This window comes from Theobroma umbraticum, unplaced genomic scaffold, assembly GCF_002168275.2.
Source record: "Theobroma umbraticum cultivar Fairchild unplaced genomic scaffold, ASM216827v3 scaffold_204.0, whole genome shotgun sequence".
Classification (NCBI taxonomy): Eukaryota; Viridiplantae; Streptophyta; class Magnoliopsida; order Malvales; family Malvaceae; genus Theobroma; species Theobroma umbraticum.
The window spans coordinates 4244937-4266617 of record NW_018397267.1 but is presented as its reverse complement, the minus strand read 5'-3'; the positions used below and the strand labels follow the sequence as shown (position 1 = coordinate 4266617).

At 36.8% G+C, this 21681-nt stretch overlaps 6 protein-coding genes across 7 annotated transcripts; 2 read left to right on the top strand and 4 right to left on the bottom strand.

Moving 5' to 3' along the window:
* Positions 1–2190: 2190 nt before the first annotated feature.
* LOC110424593 (cytochrome C oxidase biogenesis Cmc1-like protein) lies at positions 2191–3714 on the top strand. Its single transcript, XM_021439191.1, has one exon. It carries the CDS (start codon positions 2313–2315, stop codon positions 2586–2588), a length of 276 nt encoding a protein of 91 aa, XP_021294866.1. The 5' UTR covers positions 2191–2312; the 3' UTR covers positions 2589–3714.
* A 133-nt stretch (positions 3715–3847) lies between these two features.
* Positions 3848–6734, bottom strand: LOC110424592 (Glutathione S-transferase family protein). Its single transcript, XM_021439190.2, has 6 exons — positions 6561–6734; positions 5510–5734; positions 5242–5418; positions 4909–5133; positions 4663–4791; positions 3848–4471 (listed from the first exon to the last, which is right to left on the bottom strand). Exons 1-6 carry the CDS (start codon positions 6636–6638, stop codon positions 4238–4240), a joined length of 1068 nt encoding a protein of 355 aa, XP_021294865.1. The 5' UTR covers positions 6639–6734; the 3' UTR covers positions 3848–4237.
* Positions 6735–7206: 472 nt separating this feature from the next.
* On the bottom strand, positions 7207–9825 carry LOC110424122 (Pentatricopeptide repeat (PPR-like) superfamily protein). The gene has a single exon (XM_021438626.2). It carries the CDS (start codon positions 9655–9657, stop codon positions 7579–7581), a length of 2079 nt encoding a protein of 692 aa, XP_021294301.1. The 5' UTR covers positions 9658–9825; the 3' UTR covers positions 7207–7578.
* A 3273-nt stretch (positions 9826–13098) lies between these two features.
* Positions 13099–14503, top strand: EXL7 (EXORDIUM like 7). The gene has a single exon (XM_021437982.1). It carries the CDS (start codon positions 13198–13200, stop codon positions 14197–14199), a length of 1002 nt encoding a protein of 333 aa, XP_021293657.1. The 5' UTR covers positions 13099–13197; the 3' UTR covers positions 14200–14503.
* A 126-nt stretch (positions 14504–14629) lies between these two features.
* Positions 14630–19779, bottom strand: LOC110423690 (alpha 1,4-glycosyltransferase family protein). Of its 2 annotated transcripts, none has more exons than XM_021437981.2 (5): positions 17782–19779; positions 17560–17709; positions 16824–16958; positions 16014–16190; positions 14630–15128 (listed from the first exon to the last, which is right to left on the bottom strand). In XM_021437981.2, the coding sequence occupies exons 1-5, from the start codon at positions 19098–19100 to the stop codon at positions 15041–15043; spliced, it is 1869 nt and encodes a 622-aa protein (XP_021293656.1). In that variant the 5' UTR covers positions 19101–19779; the 3' UTR covers positions 14630–15040. The 2 variants fall into 2 exon arrangements, with proteins under 2 accessions (XP_021293656.1, XP_021293655.1); XM_021437980.2 differs by having other exon boundaries at positions 14630–15227; positions 17782–19404.
* Positions 19780–19928: 149 nt separating this feature from the next.
* LOC149526700 (uncharacterized) lies at positions 19929–21675 on the bottom strand. The gene has a single exon (XM_089784999.1). The coding sequence runs from the start codon at positions 21657–21659 to the stop codon at positions 20643–20645; it is 1017 nt and encodes a 338-aa protein (XP_089641125.1). The 5' UTR covers positions 21660–21675; the 3' UTR covers positions 19929–20642.
* Positions 21676–21681: the final 6 nt, after the last annotated feature.

Here is a 21681-nt window from a genome sequence, read left to right as displayed (position 1 = left end):
AAAAATCCCATCTATTGATTGAGGTGGGGTTAGGGTTTTGATTTCTTTTTGTTTTTGCAAGAATTTTAGTACCAGTGTTTATATCTCCACTGTTAATTTTTAAACCCCAAGTAGAATTCTTATCTTGATTCAATTTTTTTCCTTTGTTGTTGATAGAGATACTTGAAAGATTTTTGAGGCTATCATTTAAAGGTGGTTCACTATCAGATAACATAAGATAGAAATTGATGTGGGGCACAGGGGGGGACTAATTTGGGGGTAGAAGCCCTCAATATCCCTTTATATATCATTACCACTTTTACTTTCCTCCTTTTAATGGGTTTTATCTAAACAGTGAAATTTCCATTTCTCTCTCAACCTTTTCTTGTCTTCCCCTCCCCACTCTCTCTTTCTCATGTATGATGTGCTATTTTCCATCATTTTTCCCTTCCATAGCCTATCTAATAGAGTTCTTTGCTAAAGAGAATTGCCTTTCTAATAAATCAAATCTCTCTTTCTCCTCTCCTCTCCTCCCCCATTCCCTCCACTTGCCACATTTTATCTCTCACTATCTTCTCCTTCACATTTCAATCATCAATTATATATCGCAGACCCCCACTCTAGTCTCTAATTATGGAATGGAACTGTGTTAAAACAATAAAAAAAACACATGCACTACCCAGGAATTGTACCGTCAATTTTATATCAAATCTATCACTTTTAACATGCCAAAACATCCATGATTTAGATCATACTTTGTTTTAAAATTAAAGTGCTTCTATCAATTAGTCAATTCAATTTGATTCATACATTAAATAGTCAAACCTATCTTCTTCTTATGATTACCACTCATTGATTATAAATGTGACAATTCAAGGAAACAGGGAGTTAGGCCCCAGTACACAGTACTTTCCTTTTAATTTGAGTGCCAGAAGATTGAGCCTTTTAATAAATGGATTCTCACACCTAGCCACACCCCAATGTACCAACCCTTGTTAGATGACAGCATATGCCCTGTTCGTTGGAAAAAATAAATGACCTGTTTTTTATGTGTAATAGCACCAAATTGGGCTATATAGCTGGGAAAACAAACTTCCATGGAAAATACTAAATCAATGTTCATACTTGATAGCTTTGTTATGATTACTTTCATCACTGAGTGACAAGTTGTGTGTGTGAGAGTGATAAGAAAGATATGGAAATGGAGGGTGGAGAGAATAGAAAAGTCTCTGTAAAGGGTCCATGGTGGGAATTCAACAATGCAATTATTAATCAATGTACCCAAAAAAAGATGGGTTCCACCACAATCAAGCCCTTTAAAGAAGGATGGCTGATTTTATAGCACTCACTCATTGTTGATGTACTAAATCAGTATATTACAAATTAATGCACACACCCCTTTTTTTTTTTTTTGCCATCTTCTTTTGACCTTCTTTGGCATTATGTAAGAGAGCTGTAATGCTTCATAAATAATGCAATCAGAGCAGCTGAGGGGGTGAAAAAGAATTAAATCAGAGATTCTGTCACAGTTTTGTGCTTGGTGAAGATAGTTTTTGTTTACTTGGTTGAAACTTTAATGACTATTGAAATTCTGATTACTGGAAAACTTACAGCATATCTGTATGCCAAGGGTACTTCTACCCATAATAATATAATTATGTGCATAATCCAAGATATGATTTATTGTTCTCACTCTGTTATCCCTTCTCCCTCTCTTTCTCTCTTCCATACCATCTCTTATTGACTTAAACATCCAAAACCTCTAGTGTCTCACTTATAGGTGTACATGTTTCTAAACAACAAAACTATAGATATAAATTTCAAAATAGACAATGTCATATAATCGATCATAATCTAATAATCCTTGATAATCTTATCATAAGTTACCACGAAGTCTATTATCTAAAATTGAAAAACAGTTGATCATAATATGATTAACGTAAGTTTTCATTTAGATAATTTTGTTTTTCTTTTTATGTACCACTTTTAGCCATTGAAAGGTTGTTGGTGAATAATAAATTGAGCAGTTGATTTTCCCGCATGATTAGAATTTAATGAATAATTTGATCCCTCAAAAAAAAAAATACTATTACGATCTAACAAATTAAAATTAATATGAACATTTTTTGCCAATAATAATTTTTTTTCTAATTTTTAATTTTTCCAAAGCTTACTTTATTTTATAAAAAAAAATCCTTTCACTAGCTAATGACGTGGCACACACCGTTTATCTATCAGTACATTATTAATGACTGGCCAAAATCTTCTGGTTCTTTTTATTTTTTTAATCTAATGTGGATCTTTGTGAACGAAGCGCGGCACTGTTATCAAATATGGGAGGAGCAGGCGGTGACTCAACAGGGTGCAAGAGGCTCCAGAAGGCTCTATGCGAGTGCCACCAACGTTTCGGACCGGGTGCGACGCGGGACGCTGCCTGCCGGCACTTGAACCGAGCCTTAGCGGAGTGCTTGGTCTCCGTGCTGTGCCCCGCAGAGTCGGAGGCGGTTAGGACATTGTGCGCCAGCGGGGGGACCCGCCTGAAGCGGTCCCAGTGCCAAGAGGCTCGGCTGTCTCTCTCCGTCTGCATCTCATCTCATCAACAAGATTGATTCTTTCTCGATTCGGTCGTCTTCGCATATCGAATTTACCTTTTTGCCTTCAATTGAATGTTATTCAAGTAATTTTCCTGTGTTGTAATAGTACTTCCGAGGCAGAGGCCAAATATAATGTACAAAGAGAAAGAAAGAAATAATACGTATGCAGAATTTCTTGTGGATTTTGTTGTCACTATGATAATAATAGACAAATCTGGTATTTGTCTCTTACCCGACAAGTGGACGGTTCTCTTATTTACAAATTAATAAATATTTATAGATATTTATTTATTTATTTTGAGTAGTCCCACAGTTTGTCACATACTCCGGATATATTGAAGCACAACAGTGCCATTCTTATATTTGGTTAGTGAGATAGCTGTGTTGTCTGGCAATTAGATTACATGGATGTAATATGTGATATAACTCTTTCTTTTCTCTCCTCATAAGCCTTACATCCCCAGTGAAAACGTGAGATTCCATATCTTGTACAACCACCAAATACTAACACCACCATTTTTGGGCAGCTAAGCCTTTAATTGCTGGTACCATGTTGTTGTTTCTTTCTAGACAAAGGTGGGAGGAGGAAGTGGACTTGCATGGCTGTGCATACTTCTAAATCAGCAGGTCATCAATGGGGGAGGAGCAAGCTGTTGACAGGGGTTGCCATGCCAGCTTCTGGAAATCTGCCTTCTAAGTTCTAATAAACCTTCATTCTCTTGGGTTTTCTTTTAGCTAAATATACTTGTTTTTATGTTCTCGAATATTTCCAGGGAAATGACTGATGGGTTATGGTCTTTGCTTCTGCATTTCAACCATTTTGATTCACTCCAGGAAACAGCTAGACCTTGCTGTTTAATCAAGTTTTTAGCCTGCAAGGGGATACTACAGGGTTTTAACTTTGAAGACCAAGCAAGTCCCGGACCAAGCTTGAATAGTAAAACAAAATCCTATATAAATGAAAAGATCAAACTGCCACTGCTCCTCCCAAAGAGAAGGGAAAAACCCACCATGCTGTTGTTGTTTCCGCTGTTTCTGCTGGATGATAAAAAACACATCTAGTGCTAAACAAAAGTTTCGCCTAAAACATTGATCTCAAAGTTCAGTTCATCTAACCTCAACTACTTATCCCACATTGAAATCCAGTGTTATAGTAGCATATTAACAGATAACTTCAACTGTCCCAGCCGTTCAACCAAAGAAAACAAAGTTCCATAACTGAGAATGAATATTTCGTTATTTTTTATCACAAATGATAACAAGGCCTGAAAAGATGAGGAGAAGACAGTTTATTACTAAAGAAAAAACTTCTTTACGTGCACTGGAAACATCAGAGGTACATGACATAATATGCTTGTAGTGTATTTGTAGAGACAGACATTATTCTGATACAACAAAGAGCATAATGAAGTGACCAACATTAAAACTTTGTTACTCTTCTTTTCTTTTCTTTTTTTTCTCCTTCCATTGTGTTAGAAAACGTACTCCTATGTTGTAAAAACCTTTATCTAAGAGAGTAGATACCTCCTTTTTTGAGAATTAACTCATCTTCACAGATGTGAGGAGAGAAGTTGTCTATACGAACAACGAGCATCACAGCATCACCCACCAAAATACAGAACAGCTTACAGTCTGGGATAGATACAGTCTGGGATACATAGAGTCTATGCATAAAATCTTGCTCGGTCATGTGGAGAAGAATAATCAAAATTTGGGCCAAGAGGAATTATCCCAAAAGGATTTATAGAAGGCTGGCTTCCATAGTAATGCTTCTTGATGTGTTGCACATTCACTGTACTGCTCATGCCAGGAATTTGGTAAATGTCTTTGGTATAGTTGAACAAATTTGGGTACTCCCGCAGAAGCTTCTTGTTGCACTTGAAATGAACTGCATAGACCTGTAAGAACAACAAACTCATTGTCAAAATGCATCTTAAGATTTTTCCTTCTTTTTTCTGAAAAGAAAAATGGAACCTTTTCCTTTGCCTCACAATAATATTCCTATTTGAGAAAAATGTGAAAGATTAAGATGTTCTAAACTAAAAGAGACATATCAAATATTAGAAAGCTGAATGGGCAAATAAAATACCTCATCAAATCTTATGAGGGTAACAAAAAGTCGAACATCAGCCTCAGTCAGAATGTTTCCACAAATGTACCGCTGCTTGGAAAGAATCTCCTCACATTTGTCCAAAGCTTCATATAATTGTTTCACAGCCTGATGGTCCAATGAATATACTTAAGAAAAGAATTTATAAAAGACGAGCTCTTTCAAGGATGTAAAGACTAAGAAGTCCTACATTAAATAGAAGAAAAATTACCACACAAAAAGTACCTCATCATAAGGCCCTTGCTTTCTTGCAAACCCACATTTGTAAACACCATTATTTATTCCACTGTATATCCATTCATTTGTCTCATCAATTTGAGCTCTCAAATGAGGAGGATATAGGTCCAAAGCAGGATTCTCTGCTATATCATTGAATTCAGTATTAAGCATGCGGATTATCTCTGCACTCTCATTACTAACAATAGTCTTGAATTTCTTGTCCCATAGGACCTATAAAAAACATAAAGCACCAAATGAACTAAAAGACTTAAACTTTGAAAAGAAACAATAAAACAGAGCAACAGAGAGCTAGAAAGTGCTTTTAATTTTTGAACTTACAGGAACTGTGTACTTCCCAGTATAGTTTGTACTTGCAAGCTCATATAGTTCCCTTATACTCTTTGCTTCATTAAAAGGGTCAGGTTCAGCACCTGGCTCTTCTGTATTAGAGGTGGGAAAAACCCATCCCATATGCTCATCAGTTTCCTTTGTTCTCTCCCATATAGTTTTGACTGACTGTTCAGCAATTGAAGGAAAAAGATAGTTAGCTTATCGACAGATTGAGTCGAACTACAATAGCTTAAAAGTCATAACATGATTTACCAACCGTGAAACTGATGGCTTTGTCAAGCCCTTTGATCTTCAAGAATGCAAGGCACCTGGAAGCCCAAGGGCAAGCATAAGATACATACAGATGATACCTTCCTGACTCAGGAGGAAACTGAGAATTTGGGTCACGAGAGATGATATTACGAAATGTTGAAGCAGTTCTCATAAAAGCCCCAGAATCTGACATTTCATCCAGTGCAGATCGAGCCATTTGAAAAGTGCGCTGAAAAATGCATCACTTCAGAAATTATTATAACTTCTCAAAGCCCAACAAATCATGCCATCTTTAAGATTCAATTAATAGGCTAGAAAACTTCTCAACCCTAAAACATACAGTGTGGTCTTTTCTTTTCTTTTTCCCCCATAAAATTTATATCTCTTCCATTTGAGTTCTTCCTGTCCTGGATTTTATTTTTCTTTCCTTTTTCTTTTCAGATTTTGTAGATTGTTACTTCAATCCGCAAATATAAATTTTCATCAAGGAAACTAGACATAAACTAAAAGAACTCATTCAGCTATTAGCTGGAGATGATAATAAATTATAAAAAAGGTTCATTGCATGTGGCAAATCATACAAGGCAATCAATGGAGACTTCCATATGATGCACAATAAATAACCATTTTATCTTACTAACAGCTAACAGCTAAAACAGATCTTTTCAAGCAATAAAGCATTGAGATCAAGTTCAGCCTAAAACCAGAAATTGTTTTTACTCACACAGACAGGGTTTATACTTAAATAGACAAATATATATATGGTCTCGATTCTTTCAATATACACCAAAAACTAACTAATACTGCTACTCTATACCTCATTAGTCATACAAAAGACATGACTTTCTCAAAAGTGTACAGACATATTATAAGATCCATTATTATGAAGAGAAATCTAAATTGCAATAATAACCCAACAAAGAAGAAACCTTTCTTTCGTGGAAGCAAATGAAATATTCAAGAGTAGCTAAAGGGACTAACAGCAGTGATGCATCTTATAAACCTGAACCCAGAAAAAGAGAGACAAGAGGATCAAATTAAAGCATAGCTCTTACCTTGAAAGCAAAAAATGGGAGAGAGGATGAGTTGTTTACACCAAAAGCTGATGGAGTTTTGCAAAGGAAAGTGAGCATGGCCTATTATAAGGTTTCCTTTTTCTTTTTGTTTTTTTAATTTTAATGTGTGTTTGTGTTCCTATAATACCCTTTTATCTTGGATAAGGCAGATTCAATGCAACAAAGCTGATGAATCTCATGCTTGAAGTATATAATGGCAAGATGTGACAAAAGCAAGGGACACCAAAGGCGTCAGCCATGAGATCAGAAAAAGGAAGCATCTTTGACTAATATATTTTACATGACGCGGCTAAGACAATTATTCAAAAGCAAACAAAGTTCTTGACGAAATCCTGACATCATATCAATTTTGACTTCCATCACAATTGGATTTGGAAGGTTTAAAAAGATAAGGACGGAAAAACTGTTCCCTTCAGGTAGCATGATTTTGGAGGTTAAGAGGTTTAAATACTGAAACATAGGAATTCTAGTAGTATCAAGTATGCATTTCAAGTGGTTAATAAGAGTCAAGTATCAGACAACTAGGTAACTCGTCTGTGTTTTGATTGATTCCTCGTATGTTAACAAAGGTTGCAACCACCGCACCACACCACCCCCCCCCCCCCCCCCTTTTTTTTTCTTTCTTATAACAAAGCCATCTTTCTCTGTCACCCAGGTCCCCATTCCCAGTCCTAAGATCCTATTTAGAACCTCTGCTAAGACTTGAGAGGATAAACACGAGCAAATCAGGCTGCCTTCAACGTGATTTATGCAAACTTCCTTTTCTCTTTTTTATATTTTTGGTATTGAAACGTTAGTTTAAAGATACAACAGTACACTCCTCATTACTCGCAAAAACACCAGCTGACAGTAGAAATGCCAATAGAAGGCTGAAGAATCTTGCAGTGCCGAAGGAAAGGGATCAAAAGATTCAACTTCCTTTAAAAGTCCTCGCAATAGATTCACTTCCCAGGAGAACTTCATGTCTTTCATTCAACCTGCTCTGGCAGCCAGGTTGCTAACCAATTCCTTTAGAGATCCTTTCATTCAGGTCAGAAACAATGGCAAACTTGTCAGTCTCATAACATGCAGTCATGAATGCTGCCAAAGTTACACGATCAACATTGTGATCCTTATCTAATGACCTATGAAAGAATAAAGCTGCTATGCCTACTTTCTTCTCACTACAAAGCTTTCTGATCAAGGTGTTAACTGTCCGCATCCAAAGTTTTTTCTCTAACCTTTCCAACATAACCATGGCAATGGCAGAATCACCTTTCTTGCAATACTCATAAGCTATTGTCAACCGAGTTACTTCGCATGGAGAGAGCCCCTTGTCCATCATAGTCTCGTATAACTGGCATGCCTCCTCCAACCTAGACTCTTTACAAAGTCCACTGATCACAGTTCCATATGTGATGCTATCTGGTACACAACCGTGGTCATTCATCTGGCTGAAAAACTTTAGTCCCAAGCTTACATTTCCAACTCTGCAGTACCCACATATCATGGATGTGTATGTTTCCTTGGTTGGAACCAATCCAAGCCTCAAAGCTTCCTCAAAAAGGTTCTCACTTTCTTTCATTTTCTTTTGCTTACAGAATGAAGCAATCAATGTGTTATATGAATACATATCAGGCTGGAGGCCAACTTTAACCATCTTACAGAAAAATGCCATGGCTCGGTCAGTATCAGCATGCTTGCAATGCTCAGTAATGAGAATGGTATATGTAACTCTATCAGCTTGCAATCCATGTAGAAGGCCATCCCTAAACAGTTCATGGGCTTCTTCAACCCTTCCCTTCTTACAGAGGCCATCAATAATTGCATTGTATGTACATATATTTGGAGCAAAACCTTGTTTATCCATTACATCCATAAATTCATACGCTCGTTCAAAATTTCCCACTTTGCAATGGCCATCAATAAGAGTGGTATATGTGTTGGTGTTAGGAACCAATCCCTGCTCTTTCATTCTGGTCAACAACATCTCCGCCCGATTCAACTTCTCCTCTTTGCAATATCCACTGATCATAGAAGTATATGTATGCACATTCGGCTTGTAATTATCACTCCTAACAAGCTTAAGGAACAACCTAAAAGCTTTCTCAGTCCATCCTTTCCTGCAAAGCCCGTCAATCAAAGCAGTATGTATATACACATTAGGCTTCCACCCTTCCCTAACCATTTCTTCCAATTTTCCAAAGGCTTGCTTTATACTACCCCTCTTACACAACCCATTTATCAAACAGGAGTAGTTAATCAAATTTGGTTTAAACCCCATCTTCACCATCTTATCAAAATACCAGGATGCTCTACTTGCAAAACCCTTTTCACAAAACAAATTAATAACCAATGTGCAAGTAGCATTATCAACAAGGAACCCTCTTCCAAGCATTTCAGTCAACCATTTATCAACCTCTGAAACCGTCCCCATTCTACAATAGCCAACTACCATCAATTTATAACTACTAAAGTCCCCACACACACCTCTCTCAGACATTTCATCAAACACTTTCTCCAAATAGTCAAGCAACCCCATTTCGACACCAACCCCCAAAATACAATTCAAGGTTTCAGCTTTCGGCTTCAAACCATGATTTTGCATCTCAAAAATCATCTCAACAGCCTCCTTCAACCTCCCAACTTCAGCAAAACTCCTCACAAGACACTGCATTACTTCATTGGCTTTGTCAAAGTTGCCATTTTTAATCAAAGAAGTGGCAGTTACAATGTAAAGTCTCATGAAAAGTCTAAACTTCGAAATCTCAAGTACCCAGTAAAAGAAACTTAGAGCAACCATGGAACCAGCTTCATTTGCTAGAGAAGCAACAATGGAAATGGTTTGTTCATGGGTCAAAGAATAAGGATTGATGTTAAGGCTGAGCTTTGGAGATGAAAATCTTAAGTGGGCTTGTTGTTGATAGGATTCATAGACTTGAGAACAGATTGTTTTGATAAAAAACTGGGGTTCTGGTGATGGTGTAGGAGTTTGGGTATCAATAAAATTTGTATCAAAATGGAGATAAGATGGGCTGAGAGTGAAGAGGGGATTGGTCGATAATCTAGGTTTAATTCCATGAAATCTAAGAATCATTGACAAATGCCAAAGAAGGATGCTTATGAAAAAATAAAAAGATAAAGAGTAAACTAGTCTGTAATTTACAATTCAATACAGAAAGCCATCAAACGAGCAAATGTATGACATGAAAATGTAAACCTTGGAAACAAGCATTGTAGAAAGGAAACTAAAAACAAAAATGGCGCTGTGATGACCATTCTATTGGGAAAGTAAATAGTAGCAGCAGGATTATTATATGTGAAATGGGTTGGGCCGTACTTATAAATTCTAATGGATTTCATCAGCAGGTTGGTTCTTGCTTGTCATAATGTGTCAGGTCCAAAGCATCACTCCTGTGTACCACTTCGTTTGTTTGCGAAGCAGCCGAGAGCCTAACCCAATGACTTCAACACCCAAAACTTGAAATCAAAATAATAATAATAATAATAATAATAAAATATTTTTATTTTTTAAAAATTTTGATAAAATTGTATAAAAGTTCATTACTTTTTAAAACAGATATTTTATTTTAAAAAATTATATTTTACTGGATAAATAAATTCAACTATTAATTAATTGTTAGTATTTTTGTGAACTTGTTAACATGACACAGTAAAAAAATAATTTTAACTTTTATTAATTTTTATAATTATTATTATATAATTTTTGTATTAATTTTAAAAAAACTCTCCAATTTTTAAAAAATATAATAATAATTTTTAAATTTAATAAAAAAAGATATTTTAATTTTAAAGATATTTATATTTTTTTAATAAAATATCCATTTTAAAAATTAATGGACTTATTTAAAATTTCACAAGCATCTCTTTCTGCCACATCAGGCACGAAGCCAGCATGGCAGCTTACGGACATGCAAAAGCTAGGGTGGTGAGAGAAGCCAACCACAATGTGTACTTTGTTAATCATAATGCTAATCTTCCCTAAACCTGCCATCTTTATTCTGATTCTGCCCATACTAATTCTGGTGATCCATTTTCACTGTCTTAGTGTCCTAGATTAGCAGAGACAAGCCTATATTGGTTTTGATTTTTTTATTATCTTTTCTGGTATGATTATATCTGAAGGTTTATCAAGTCTTTTCTATGTTCTGTCAACCCTCACTCAAAATTGTAAAATTCTTTATTAACTCTTGACACCAAGATTAAAACAAACAAGTTTGTAGTATTAAGTAACCAAAGCAACCTAACTCTTTTATTTTGCACGTGAACTTTGGAAAATTTCCCTGGTACATTGCACCGATTACAAGTTTTACATACATTACTCATTAACACATCATTGTATAACATAAAATAATCTTAGGATTAATTAACATTATATATATAAACCAGGATCCTTTAAAAGATTTTTCTAGCTTACTAAATTGTACATGTTCCTAGACACATGTATCTACTTGGAGCTTACTTATTCAATGTAGATAAGAAAAAGATTCGTTTTGGTTTATATAATTAGAGAGGCAAAGAAGAACAAATCCTATCTGCAATGGCTCGTTTGTAAATAAGATGTAGATAGGCTTCTTCAGCAATGGTTTATTTTGTATAAATTGACATGCTCAGCAAAGCTAATTTGTTGTCTTGTTCCCTACCAACATCATCGTTCATTCCCAGTCTAATGTTTTTCATTAGCATTTCTTCTTTTCATTAGTCCATGTTCAGTTTAGTAGTGGATTTTTACTAACAAAAGGCAACCTGACATAAAGTTGATAGTCCACCACACATAAACAACTTTACATGTTTCAGTTGATTGCTCCTTGATGATCGCCAAACTGACACAAGCAAAAGCAGGAAAGTGGCCTGAGATGCTATGCAAAGAGAGGAGAGCAATCGAATGAGCAGAGTAAATGCAGAATGCAGCTACAACTCTCTGGATTCTGGCATAATTTTTGGTAAGTTTTATGAAGCAAGTGAAGAATAAGAATTTGAATATCTTAATGAGCAACTTCTGACTTATATAGCAAGCATAATTTCACAGCTGAAGAAACAGGAGGATGAGGAGATAAAAGCAGCCCAAGACTTATGATTGCAGCTGATATTACAAGCTTGGAAAAGTGACCCTGGAAGTGGGAAGGGCTGACATATGCTTTTTCAGATCACGAAATGGTCCATCTTTACCACTTTAAACCATTTCCTTTGATGATGAGGTGGGTGCAAGGGGTTCTCCCTTGTTCGGAAATCAATCATCCCCTATAATTAAGGCATGGGAACTGGGAAGCCGAAGATGCTTATGCTCCATCACATGCATCTCCTTGCCTTTTTGCATGATTGCAAAGTACTTATTTTTTTCCGCAATAATTAACTGTTAAGGAAAAAACTACCGTAATCAAGTGGCACATGTTTCTTCTGTGAGTTCTCAGGTCATCCAACCCCACATATTAATGGAATTAATTAATCCAAAAGCAACTTGCCAGTCCACTTCATTGCAGTTCAAGACAAATACACCAGTTTACCAATTGAGTAAGCTAACTATTTTCTTCTGTTCCAAGCATTGAAACTTGGTTCTTTGAGGAAATTCCATATTGGAACATATCCTCCATTTTGACTAATTCTCTTTAATCTCTTTAGAATCATACAATCCTTGAAAGAAACTCAATTCTAAGTATAGACAATCTTGTGAATAGATAAACTATGAGAGCTGTGAAATTGAAACACAAAGTGGGTAAATCTTTCTGTATTTTTTGCAGTATTATTTATATGTTTGAAAATTTAGTTCCCCTAGAAACACAGATAAGTCAAAGATATTGAAAGAGAAGAGGTGTAGTGTAAAGCGGAGAAGAATAAGAAAAGGTATCACATGCTTGCTTTTACCGAAGGGTACATCCATCATTTAGTTCCACTCTTCTGGTTTTGACTCTCATCGCTTTTCTCTTATTTAATTTCGCCACTTTTACGCTAATCACAACTTAGTCAAGGGTATCCATTCCAGATATATAGTGAGTTAATAATGTCTCAACCTGTAGGAGGGCAATGCCTGTGGACTATCAATGGTTTCCAGGACAAATGGCATTTGTGAAAACTTTAAATACGTAATTGAATTTGTTATAAGGCATTCATTATTAAACAAACGATGGGAAAAATATCATCATCTCAAGGAGCAAGGTTATGATCTAATCCAGTTTTTGCCTGAACTATTAAGGGTTGGCAAACTGGTAGATGGAGTCATTAAGGATTAAGAGAGAGGAATCAGAAGCCAAAGGTCCAGTATCAACTGCCCTAAGTGTTTAAAAAAAAAATAGTTCTTTGTTGATCCCAAAACTCTACAATTACTTGATTGAGGGAAGCGCAAATATATAATATGGTTTGTTAGCCCTACTCCTTTATCTAATATGTGAATGAGAATAAAAAACAGAAAACAAAAGGGGGAACAACATTGTCATCATTAAAAAGTAGACAAGGATGGACATTGAATTATGTAAACATGCAAAACAGTGTCCAACACAGGGAAAATAATAAAGAGGAATCTCAACCACCCTCCATTTTATTCACATCCTTCCTTCTATAAGAAATCTCTCCTCTTAACTGTCACAACCCACAACATTCAAAGAAACAGGCAACACCAAAAATGCACAAGCTCTCTTGGTATGTTCTCTTGCTATCACTCCTTTATTTTCCTCCGGCTCTTTCATGGAGTCAAGACACTCGATTTAACCAAGCTGAGAACTATGAAGGTTCCTCAGACCTAGTTAACCTTGAGTACCACATGGGTCCTGTCCTTGCATCCCCTACCAATCTGTACATAATCTGGTATGGTCACTGGAATCCAACCCACCAAGCCACTATAAGGGATTTCCTCTATTCCTTGTCTTCTTCAGCTCCTTACCCTTCTGTTGCTGATTGGTGGAAAACTGTCAGGCTCTACACCGACCAAACAGGGTCAAACATCACCGGTAGCATTTCCCTTTCGGGAGAATTCTACGACTACAGATATTCCCATGGTGGTTATCTAAGTCGTTTATCAATGCAGTCCATCATCAAAACTGCAGTCACTTCCTATCCAAGGCCACTGCCCCTCAATCCTCGCAATGGCCTCTATTTAGTGCTGACTTCTTCTGATGTCCAGGTTCAGGATTTCTGCAGGGCAGTCTGCGGCTTTCACTACTTCACCTTCCCAACCATTGTTGGCGTAACAATGCCCTATGCTTGGATTGGTTATAGTGGAACTCAGTGTCCAGGCATGTGTGCCTATCCATTTGCCTGGCCTAATTACTCAGGGAAGCCGCCACCAAGCACAGATGGAGGTAACAACATAATGCGCTCGCCGAATGGGGATGCGGGAGTAGATGGAATGATCAGTATTATAGCTCATGAGCTCGCAGAAGTGTCAAGTAACCCGCTGGTTAACGCATGGTATGCCGGAGATGATCCAACTGCACCTACAGAAATTGCAGACCTGTGCCTAGGTTTGTATGGTTCTGGTGGAGGAGGTGGGTATGTGGGTAAAGTTTACAAGGATTCTTGGGGGAACGGGTACAATTTGAATGGAGTTAAGGGAAGAAGATTTTTGGTGCAATGGGTGTGGAATCCTGTGAAAAGAAGATGCTTTGGACCTAATGCCATGGACTAGATGTGCAATATGTACAGAATTATAGACTGTTTCCTACTATTTAGTTATCAGTGAGGCAGGAAAAAAGGCCATGGGAATCATAGAGGGGTTGATTGGCACGGCAATAGAAAGAGTGAGCTGCCTTGTTGATAAATATTCTACTTTCAAGAAAGAGTGACGGAGGTGATGATCCTTTGCTTGTTTAATTCACATATGCTGTAGTGTATGCCAAAAGGATGTAGAGCAAACCACCGGCCACTATGTTCAGCACCTTATTCACATTTGCAGCAGAGTTTGAATAAACGAAACTTGCAGAATTCGACGACCCAAGATTTCATCCGAATATTATATCCATTAAAACACCACATTCTAACTTGAATTACTTTTGTGTTGGCTTTCACTGTTCAGTCAGAATTTTATCATGGAATTAGTCCTAACTCCTAACTACAGCTCACCCGAAGCTAACATAGATATCAGCACAATGTTAGTGTGATAGCATACACATCATCGATGAAATTGATTACAGTCAATAAAGAAACCCATGGAAAATTCAATAAGTATTATTCATTAACCATCCTATGCCTTGAAAAGGTGATGTATTATTTGCCTCTCAATGCCAAGGCACATATCCGCTGAACCTAATGAACAAATAAATTACAAAATGATTCTGATTTTGTATAAGCAGGACAGCCCTAATCATTTAGCTAAAATAAACAAATGAAATTACAAAACTGTACATCTATAAGAATTTTGAACAATCTCAAAATAACAGGAAGCAAGAGACTTTGCAACTGCCGGTTAGAGAAAAAAAATGCTTTGATCAATTCTTTGACAAGACTCAGGCCGAGGAGAGATGTGAAATTCACAATACATCAGAGCAATGAATACAGGGATAGTCAATAAGCCTGGCTACAAGGCTCTCTGGCTCCGGAATGAGAGCAGATGTCAAGCTGTTCCAAAAATGAAATGTAACGGACTCAGCCAGAATCTTTTGGAATAAAGCATCTTGTTGCGCTTTATCAGTTTCTGTCGTCGGTGCAACAAAGTATCTGTTTTATGGTCCAACTGAGTTATGGCAATTTAAGACTTCAAATAAAAAGAAGTGCAAAAAGTATAATGTAATGTGAACTGTGCAAAGAGACATAAGGCAAGCTAGTGAAAAATCTCTCATGCAACTACAATGTAAATTTGACCTCATGAGAATGCAATAGTGTGCCATGCAATACCTTGTACCGGATGTAGAACAAGTTCTGCAAGAGAAGATCACGGACAAAATGTTTTCTGGTAAAAAGTAGGTGTTTTTCCTAGGTTCTAACAGAGTTAAGCAAGGTGAGAGAAACACCCAACACACTTGAGACTATGGAAATATCAAAGAGATGGTCAAATGACTAAATTTTTCATCTTATAATAACATCTCTTCTTGGATTTGTCTAACCCTGGAAATCCGAGGATCCATTATTTAAAAAGGATTTCTAGCCAAAATCCTAGCAAAAAAGGCCCAGATAGTGGAACAGAAATGCCCAAAAAGAATATAATAATAAACAAAAACCAGTCACTCATCCTCCCACAAATTAATCATTTACTAAGGAGGAGCAAGAAAAGAAGGCAGTAGTAGAAGAAAGTTGAAGTTGGGGAGTATGGAGATGCTTCATTAGTAAGATTTTGCCATGATAAGAGCCAAATATACATATGATTTTAAACATGTATAGGTGTGAAGACATGTATATTTGTGCATACATGAATGTCCCCTAAAGTGCGTCTGAATTGTGAATTTTGTCCCATACATGCATTGAAAAGATCATTTTCAAGAGTTGCATATGAACATAGAACAGTACCTTGTTATATGCTGAGAACTAATAGGGAAGAAAACAAAGGAAGGCCGCACATTCAACTCTGGCTGATTGTTCAAAACCCTTTTTGCAACTCTTGATAAAAGATCAGCCCCATTCCATCTCAACTGGGTATCATCATACGTCATATAGAACTCCTTCAAACACTCCATTATGAATGGACTGCACAAGAGAACGCAAAAATCAAAGAAATGATTTGTTTGCTAGCATAAGGAAAACCAACAATCTGGAAAAAACATATTGAAAATGAAAAAAGCTTGTGATTCACAACTTCAAGATCCCTACCAAAACCCAGAGTGTCTCCACCCACCTACAATCCCTTCCACCTAAAACTTTGAGAGAGACTTCTCACTTCAGAAACTAGATATAAATTATGGACTGAAACAATTGTACCACAGTCATTCTTAAACAAGGTATCCATAAATATACAATTCCAAGAAATTATGAGAACAGGCCTCAAGACAGAATCGATAAAGATACAGCCTTCTATTGTAAAAATTATTCAGAGAGAAAAAAGAAAGAAGAATTTTCTCTTCAAAGAAATAAATATGAAGGTGCAAAAAACCAAAAAAACATGCTGAGAAGAAGACAGTTGCTCAAAGTGACAACACCCTTTAGACCAAAAGGCAACTTGGACTGTTATACCTAATACAAATATTGCTAATGAAAATTTTAAGAATTTATACAACAGAAATATATTGCTTGAAAAATCTAGGTATAAACAACAGTAATTTCAACCAAAATAGAAACTAGAAAATAAAATTTGAGCACACAAAAACCAAGTGCAGTCATTACCTTTGCTTTCTGAATGCCATTAAAGCTCCATTCAAAGAACTTCCAGCAAGCTGGTCTTCCAGGCCAATAGAATTATTGAGTGCCAATAATGGTTTCAGAACTATAATATCAGAATCAAGATAAATGCCACCATATCTGCAAAACAGACAAAAAAAGACATACTTGGAATAAGAGTACAAGGACAACAAAGACTGTAATCATTTAAGCTAAAAGATAGCAGTCTAACCAACTGAAGTCTGATATAAAGCAGTCCATTAAAACCAATGCTATAGAAAGTCCAACTTAAGTAGAAAGAAAACAGAGACTTCTTCATAAATCCTACACAAAAAGCACTGACTAGGAGTAACTACACCTCTACCATTTTAAAAACAAGACAGATGAGCTCAGAACGCCATATACACCCATCGTGTCCTCAACATTTAGTAGGGAAAACTACTTCCCTTCTCTATCACCTTAAGCTTGTGATGTTAGCAGTTAAATCCTCTTCTCCCTCACGGATGTGTCCACAAAAATCAAGCACATTTAATTTTGTGGACCAACAAATTTAATGCCTTAAATTATCAAAAAATCCAAAAGAGAAAAAAAAAAAGGGAAAGGAAATGAATTTCAGTACAGAAAAGAGCATAAATCATTGAACCAAGATCCAATTTCCAACATGTATGGCAGCAAATTGACAAGAAATTGAAAACTGCATTCTAAACTTCACAAAAGGAAATGCATAGACGAGCAAGCTTACTTGTAAAGAGCAGCAAGCCGCACAAGCTCACTATAATGGGTGGCATAAAACTTTGTCTTTCTCCATTCAAACCACACAGAAGCAAATGCATGGGTGAGTGTATCTTTCAACAATTCATCAAGGTTTGGCATTGCAACAGCAACTTTGTAACTGTGTGGAACAAGAAACCATATAAAACAATAAATATAATAAACAAAAATACAGAATTAGAACAAAACTTACCCATCTTTCACAAAGCTTTCTTTGAAAAAATCAAGCTCAATCGTTTCAGAGAACAATATGACACAAGCATCTCGATGCTGAGCAAGCAAACTCTCAAGCCCTCTTTGGTGCCTAACACTATACATCCACGGAGGGGAATTCCATATCATAAAAACTCTCACATCACACTTCCCTTTCCTTAAAAATGCATCCATGAAATCTGAAAAGGACAGCCTAGAATCTAATCCAGGATAGTAACCCCATCTCTTTCCATCCGCATATATGTGACCTGAAAACTCAGAGTTCATCTTATCAGCCTCTAAACGTCCATTCTTCACCTCATTCTTCCTTCTATTACTTTCATTAGTCTTATTCCCATTTGTATTGGAACTCGAGTCTTTAATACTATTTTCTCTTTTGCTCAACACATTCCTCGCATTATCGTTTTTCTTACCCTCACCGCCCTTTTTATCCTCTGACCCCTTCTCCAAAATCCCCAAAGGCTTCTTCCCAGTAAAAGGGACCTTCTTAAACTCACTCAAAATCCACTTTTGTACAATTCTATCCCCTCTAGTCAATCCAGTAACACCAACCCCATCAGGGTCTTGCAGCAAAGGATTATTCAAAGGATTCAAAACCTCCAAATTCGACTTAAACATCCTATCCCTTCTCAGAAAATCACCTTTCTTATCAAACCAATCCCCCCATTTCTCCCTCAAAGGATTCGCCTTTTTCCCACCGACTTTCTTCACCAACAAAGCATCTTCAACACTTTCCACTTCACTCATTTTCCTCCTAACTTCCTCATCCAATGGAATATCATCGGATCCAAAGGCGGTCTTAATCTTAACATCTTCTCCCAAAAACCCTTCGTTCAAAAAACCTCCATCGTAATCCCAATCTTCAATCGAACGTTTATTGGAAGCTCTTTTAATTGACCCGCTCAAATGGTCGAAATAAAAATGCCCAGATGAAAAGATCTTGTTTTTTTGATTCATTGTCGTGATTTCTTGTTCTTCCTCCAGCTCGATTTCGTTGTTGCTGTTGTCGTCTTCGGTTAAAACGGTGTCATTATCTTCGAGGGTGTCGAATTCGTCAATTTTGTCGTCGTTCGAGGTGCTGACGTCATCGTCGGAGTCGGAGAGGAGAGGGTTATTGGGGAAAGCGACGTCGTCGTTTTTGTCAATGGAAGAGTGGTGGGGATAGATGTGCGGTTTGGAAGAGAGAGAAAGGCGAGAGTAGAGGAGAGAGACAGAAAATAAGAGGAGAAGAGCTGAGATGGCGGCGCATACCTGCGCACCGTAACGCGGCCGCCGCCGAGATCGAAGATTTCTTAGCATTTCTTCTCGGTTAAAACACTAACGGAAGTCCGACATGCTATAGAAGAGAGAGAGAGAGAGAGAGAGAGAGACAAGAGAAGAAGAAGATGGACTGCGAGTTGCGACTGTACAAGAAGTGCTTAGCTTCGTTTGATGGGAAATAGAAAGTAAAAAATACGGCGAGCGTAAATTTAAAAATTACAAATAATTAAAAAAAAAAGGGGTTTCTCAACCATTCTTGATTATTTAATTAAGAAAGAAAGATATGCTAAGTTTCCAATTAAATCTTTGATAAATGAACCCAAAATTTGTAACTGAAATTTCAACTTCTAACAGTTTCTAAAGTGCATCTTCTTCACCGAATGAGTATTTAATCTCTTGGTATTGACATTGTTATATATCGAGAATCATGAAATACTCCTACATTAGACTCTTGATTCTAGTTGGTAAGATAAAATATCAAGAGGAAGCTATTTCTCGCACGGTTAACATTTGCGTCACAAATCTTGTATTAGTAAAATATTAAATGAATATTAAACTTACAAAAACCTTTTATCACTAAATAAATATTTTTTAAAATGTGAATATGATATCAAAATCTAGAAAATCTACTTATTTCTTCACTAATATAAAACTTTTTATCAGACAAACCTGAATTAAAGTGAGTCTTACTTTTTATGTGAAAAAAAGTTCATGTTCACTTCGATTAGAAATGAGATGAATTTTAAATTTCTAAATAAATATTTTATTGCACTTAATAGACCTATATTTTGTAAATGTGAGTGTCACCACCCACTTCCCATGAATCGAACCTATGAATGCAAAGGCTTCATACCAAGGAATCACCAGTAAGCAACCAAAACAGGAAGGAAAGCTTTCTTGATGCAATTAAAGACAGTAGTAACAGACGATGCCATGGAATATCCATCATGTTCTCTTTGACAAACTAGAGCAGAACTGAATTTTACCCAAGAAAAAAAAATCTTCGACTAACCAAAAGAAAAGAACTTTCTTAAGTTGTAGTTAGCAATGCTGTTGGACGAAATTCGCATCCCTGTTAGAACATTTTGGGCAATTTCCAAGGGTAAAAAGAGCAAGGATAGTCCATGAACCTGTATATATTTGTCTGCTTTCATCATTCCCACCAATGTAAGTAAGTTCATAACCTTGACTTTGAGTTTTGGTTGCATAAGACGGTCTTTTGTTGCCTCATGGTCATGTCACAACTGCTCCAGCAAATCTTGTCGCTGTCTTCAACAATTTGACTAAAACCCATTTTCACAGCTTTCACCTTCACTGTTTGTGAGAAGTACACCTCCACATCTAACATTTCCATCATGTATTTCTTGCCGATTCTTGCATATTGAAGCAGTTGGTTGTTTCAAAAGTTGACTCACATTGTCTCTCACCAAATCCAAAAGATTGCTGCTGTTTGATTTCTTGAGATTCCCATTTCTGCAAAAATTGTACATAAAAGTACAAGGCCTCCAGGAGGTCCTTCCTAATTTAAAGTTCTGATTCCCTTTAGTTCACATTGCTTATGGATATCTCACCACCAGCAGGTTAGATGTCATTGATCTGTCCAATATTGTGCAACAACTCACTCTTTGCAACTCCATTAGCATCATTGTCTTCACAAATTTTTGGAGATGAATCATGATTGGAATGGCTCACATTATTTCGCTCTTGGAATAATCCATCCATCCCTAAATCTCGATTACTCAAATCTTGCTCAATTTCTTTCCGCAGGTCCCTACAAGACACAGAAGTCATACTTGAGATGCCATGATTTTGTGATGATTCTTTTCCATCTTCATCAGCACTTCCCAAGGCAATTAAGCTTTCCATACTGAATTGTTCTGAGTTTGAGCCGCTTCCCTTGTCAATGTTGCCTTCAACAGCAGTCTGGCACATCGCATTTGGCAATTTAACATTTTGCAATATATCATCTTCATTTTCGTGGCAAACAGAAGCCTTAATACTTTCAGCATTTGTACTGACAGAACATCCTATTGAGGATGCCATTAAATTTTCTCGAGCATCACCTGATATGCCTCTCTCAAATGACTCATTCTCACAGAAGTTTGGCCTAATCAATTTTCTCCTTTTTCCCTGTGAAGCTGATGCACTCTTGTTCTCCAGACTTTCACAATGGTTTCCAGTCTTACCATCTTCAAGGTCCTTTCTCACCGCACGACGACGTCTGAAATCCACAAAAGTTGTCTCTTCAGTTTTTTGGCTGCTATTCTCCTTGCTGAATCGGGCAGGCTTCAGGTTCATCTCCTTTGAGATCATAGCCAAGCTTTCCTTCTTGGCAGCCTGTTTTTTATCCCTAAAGCTGGCAGCATTATCATGTTGCTTGACTAACTGTTTAGATCTTGTCTTCCTCCAATGCTTGTGGCTATGGTGCAGCATGTCCATGACTTCATTCACTGAAGTATTCCTATCGATGTCAGCAGTGCCAGGAGTGGAGTTACTTTCTTGTTCATGTACTTTAGGAGGCAAAGCTAAGCGAGAAAACACACTACCCCTTTTCTTCCGGTGATCGGGATATAAGCATTCAGAATTCTGATATGCCATAGGATTCAAAGAAGAAACTTCA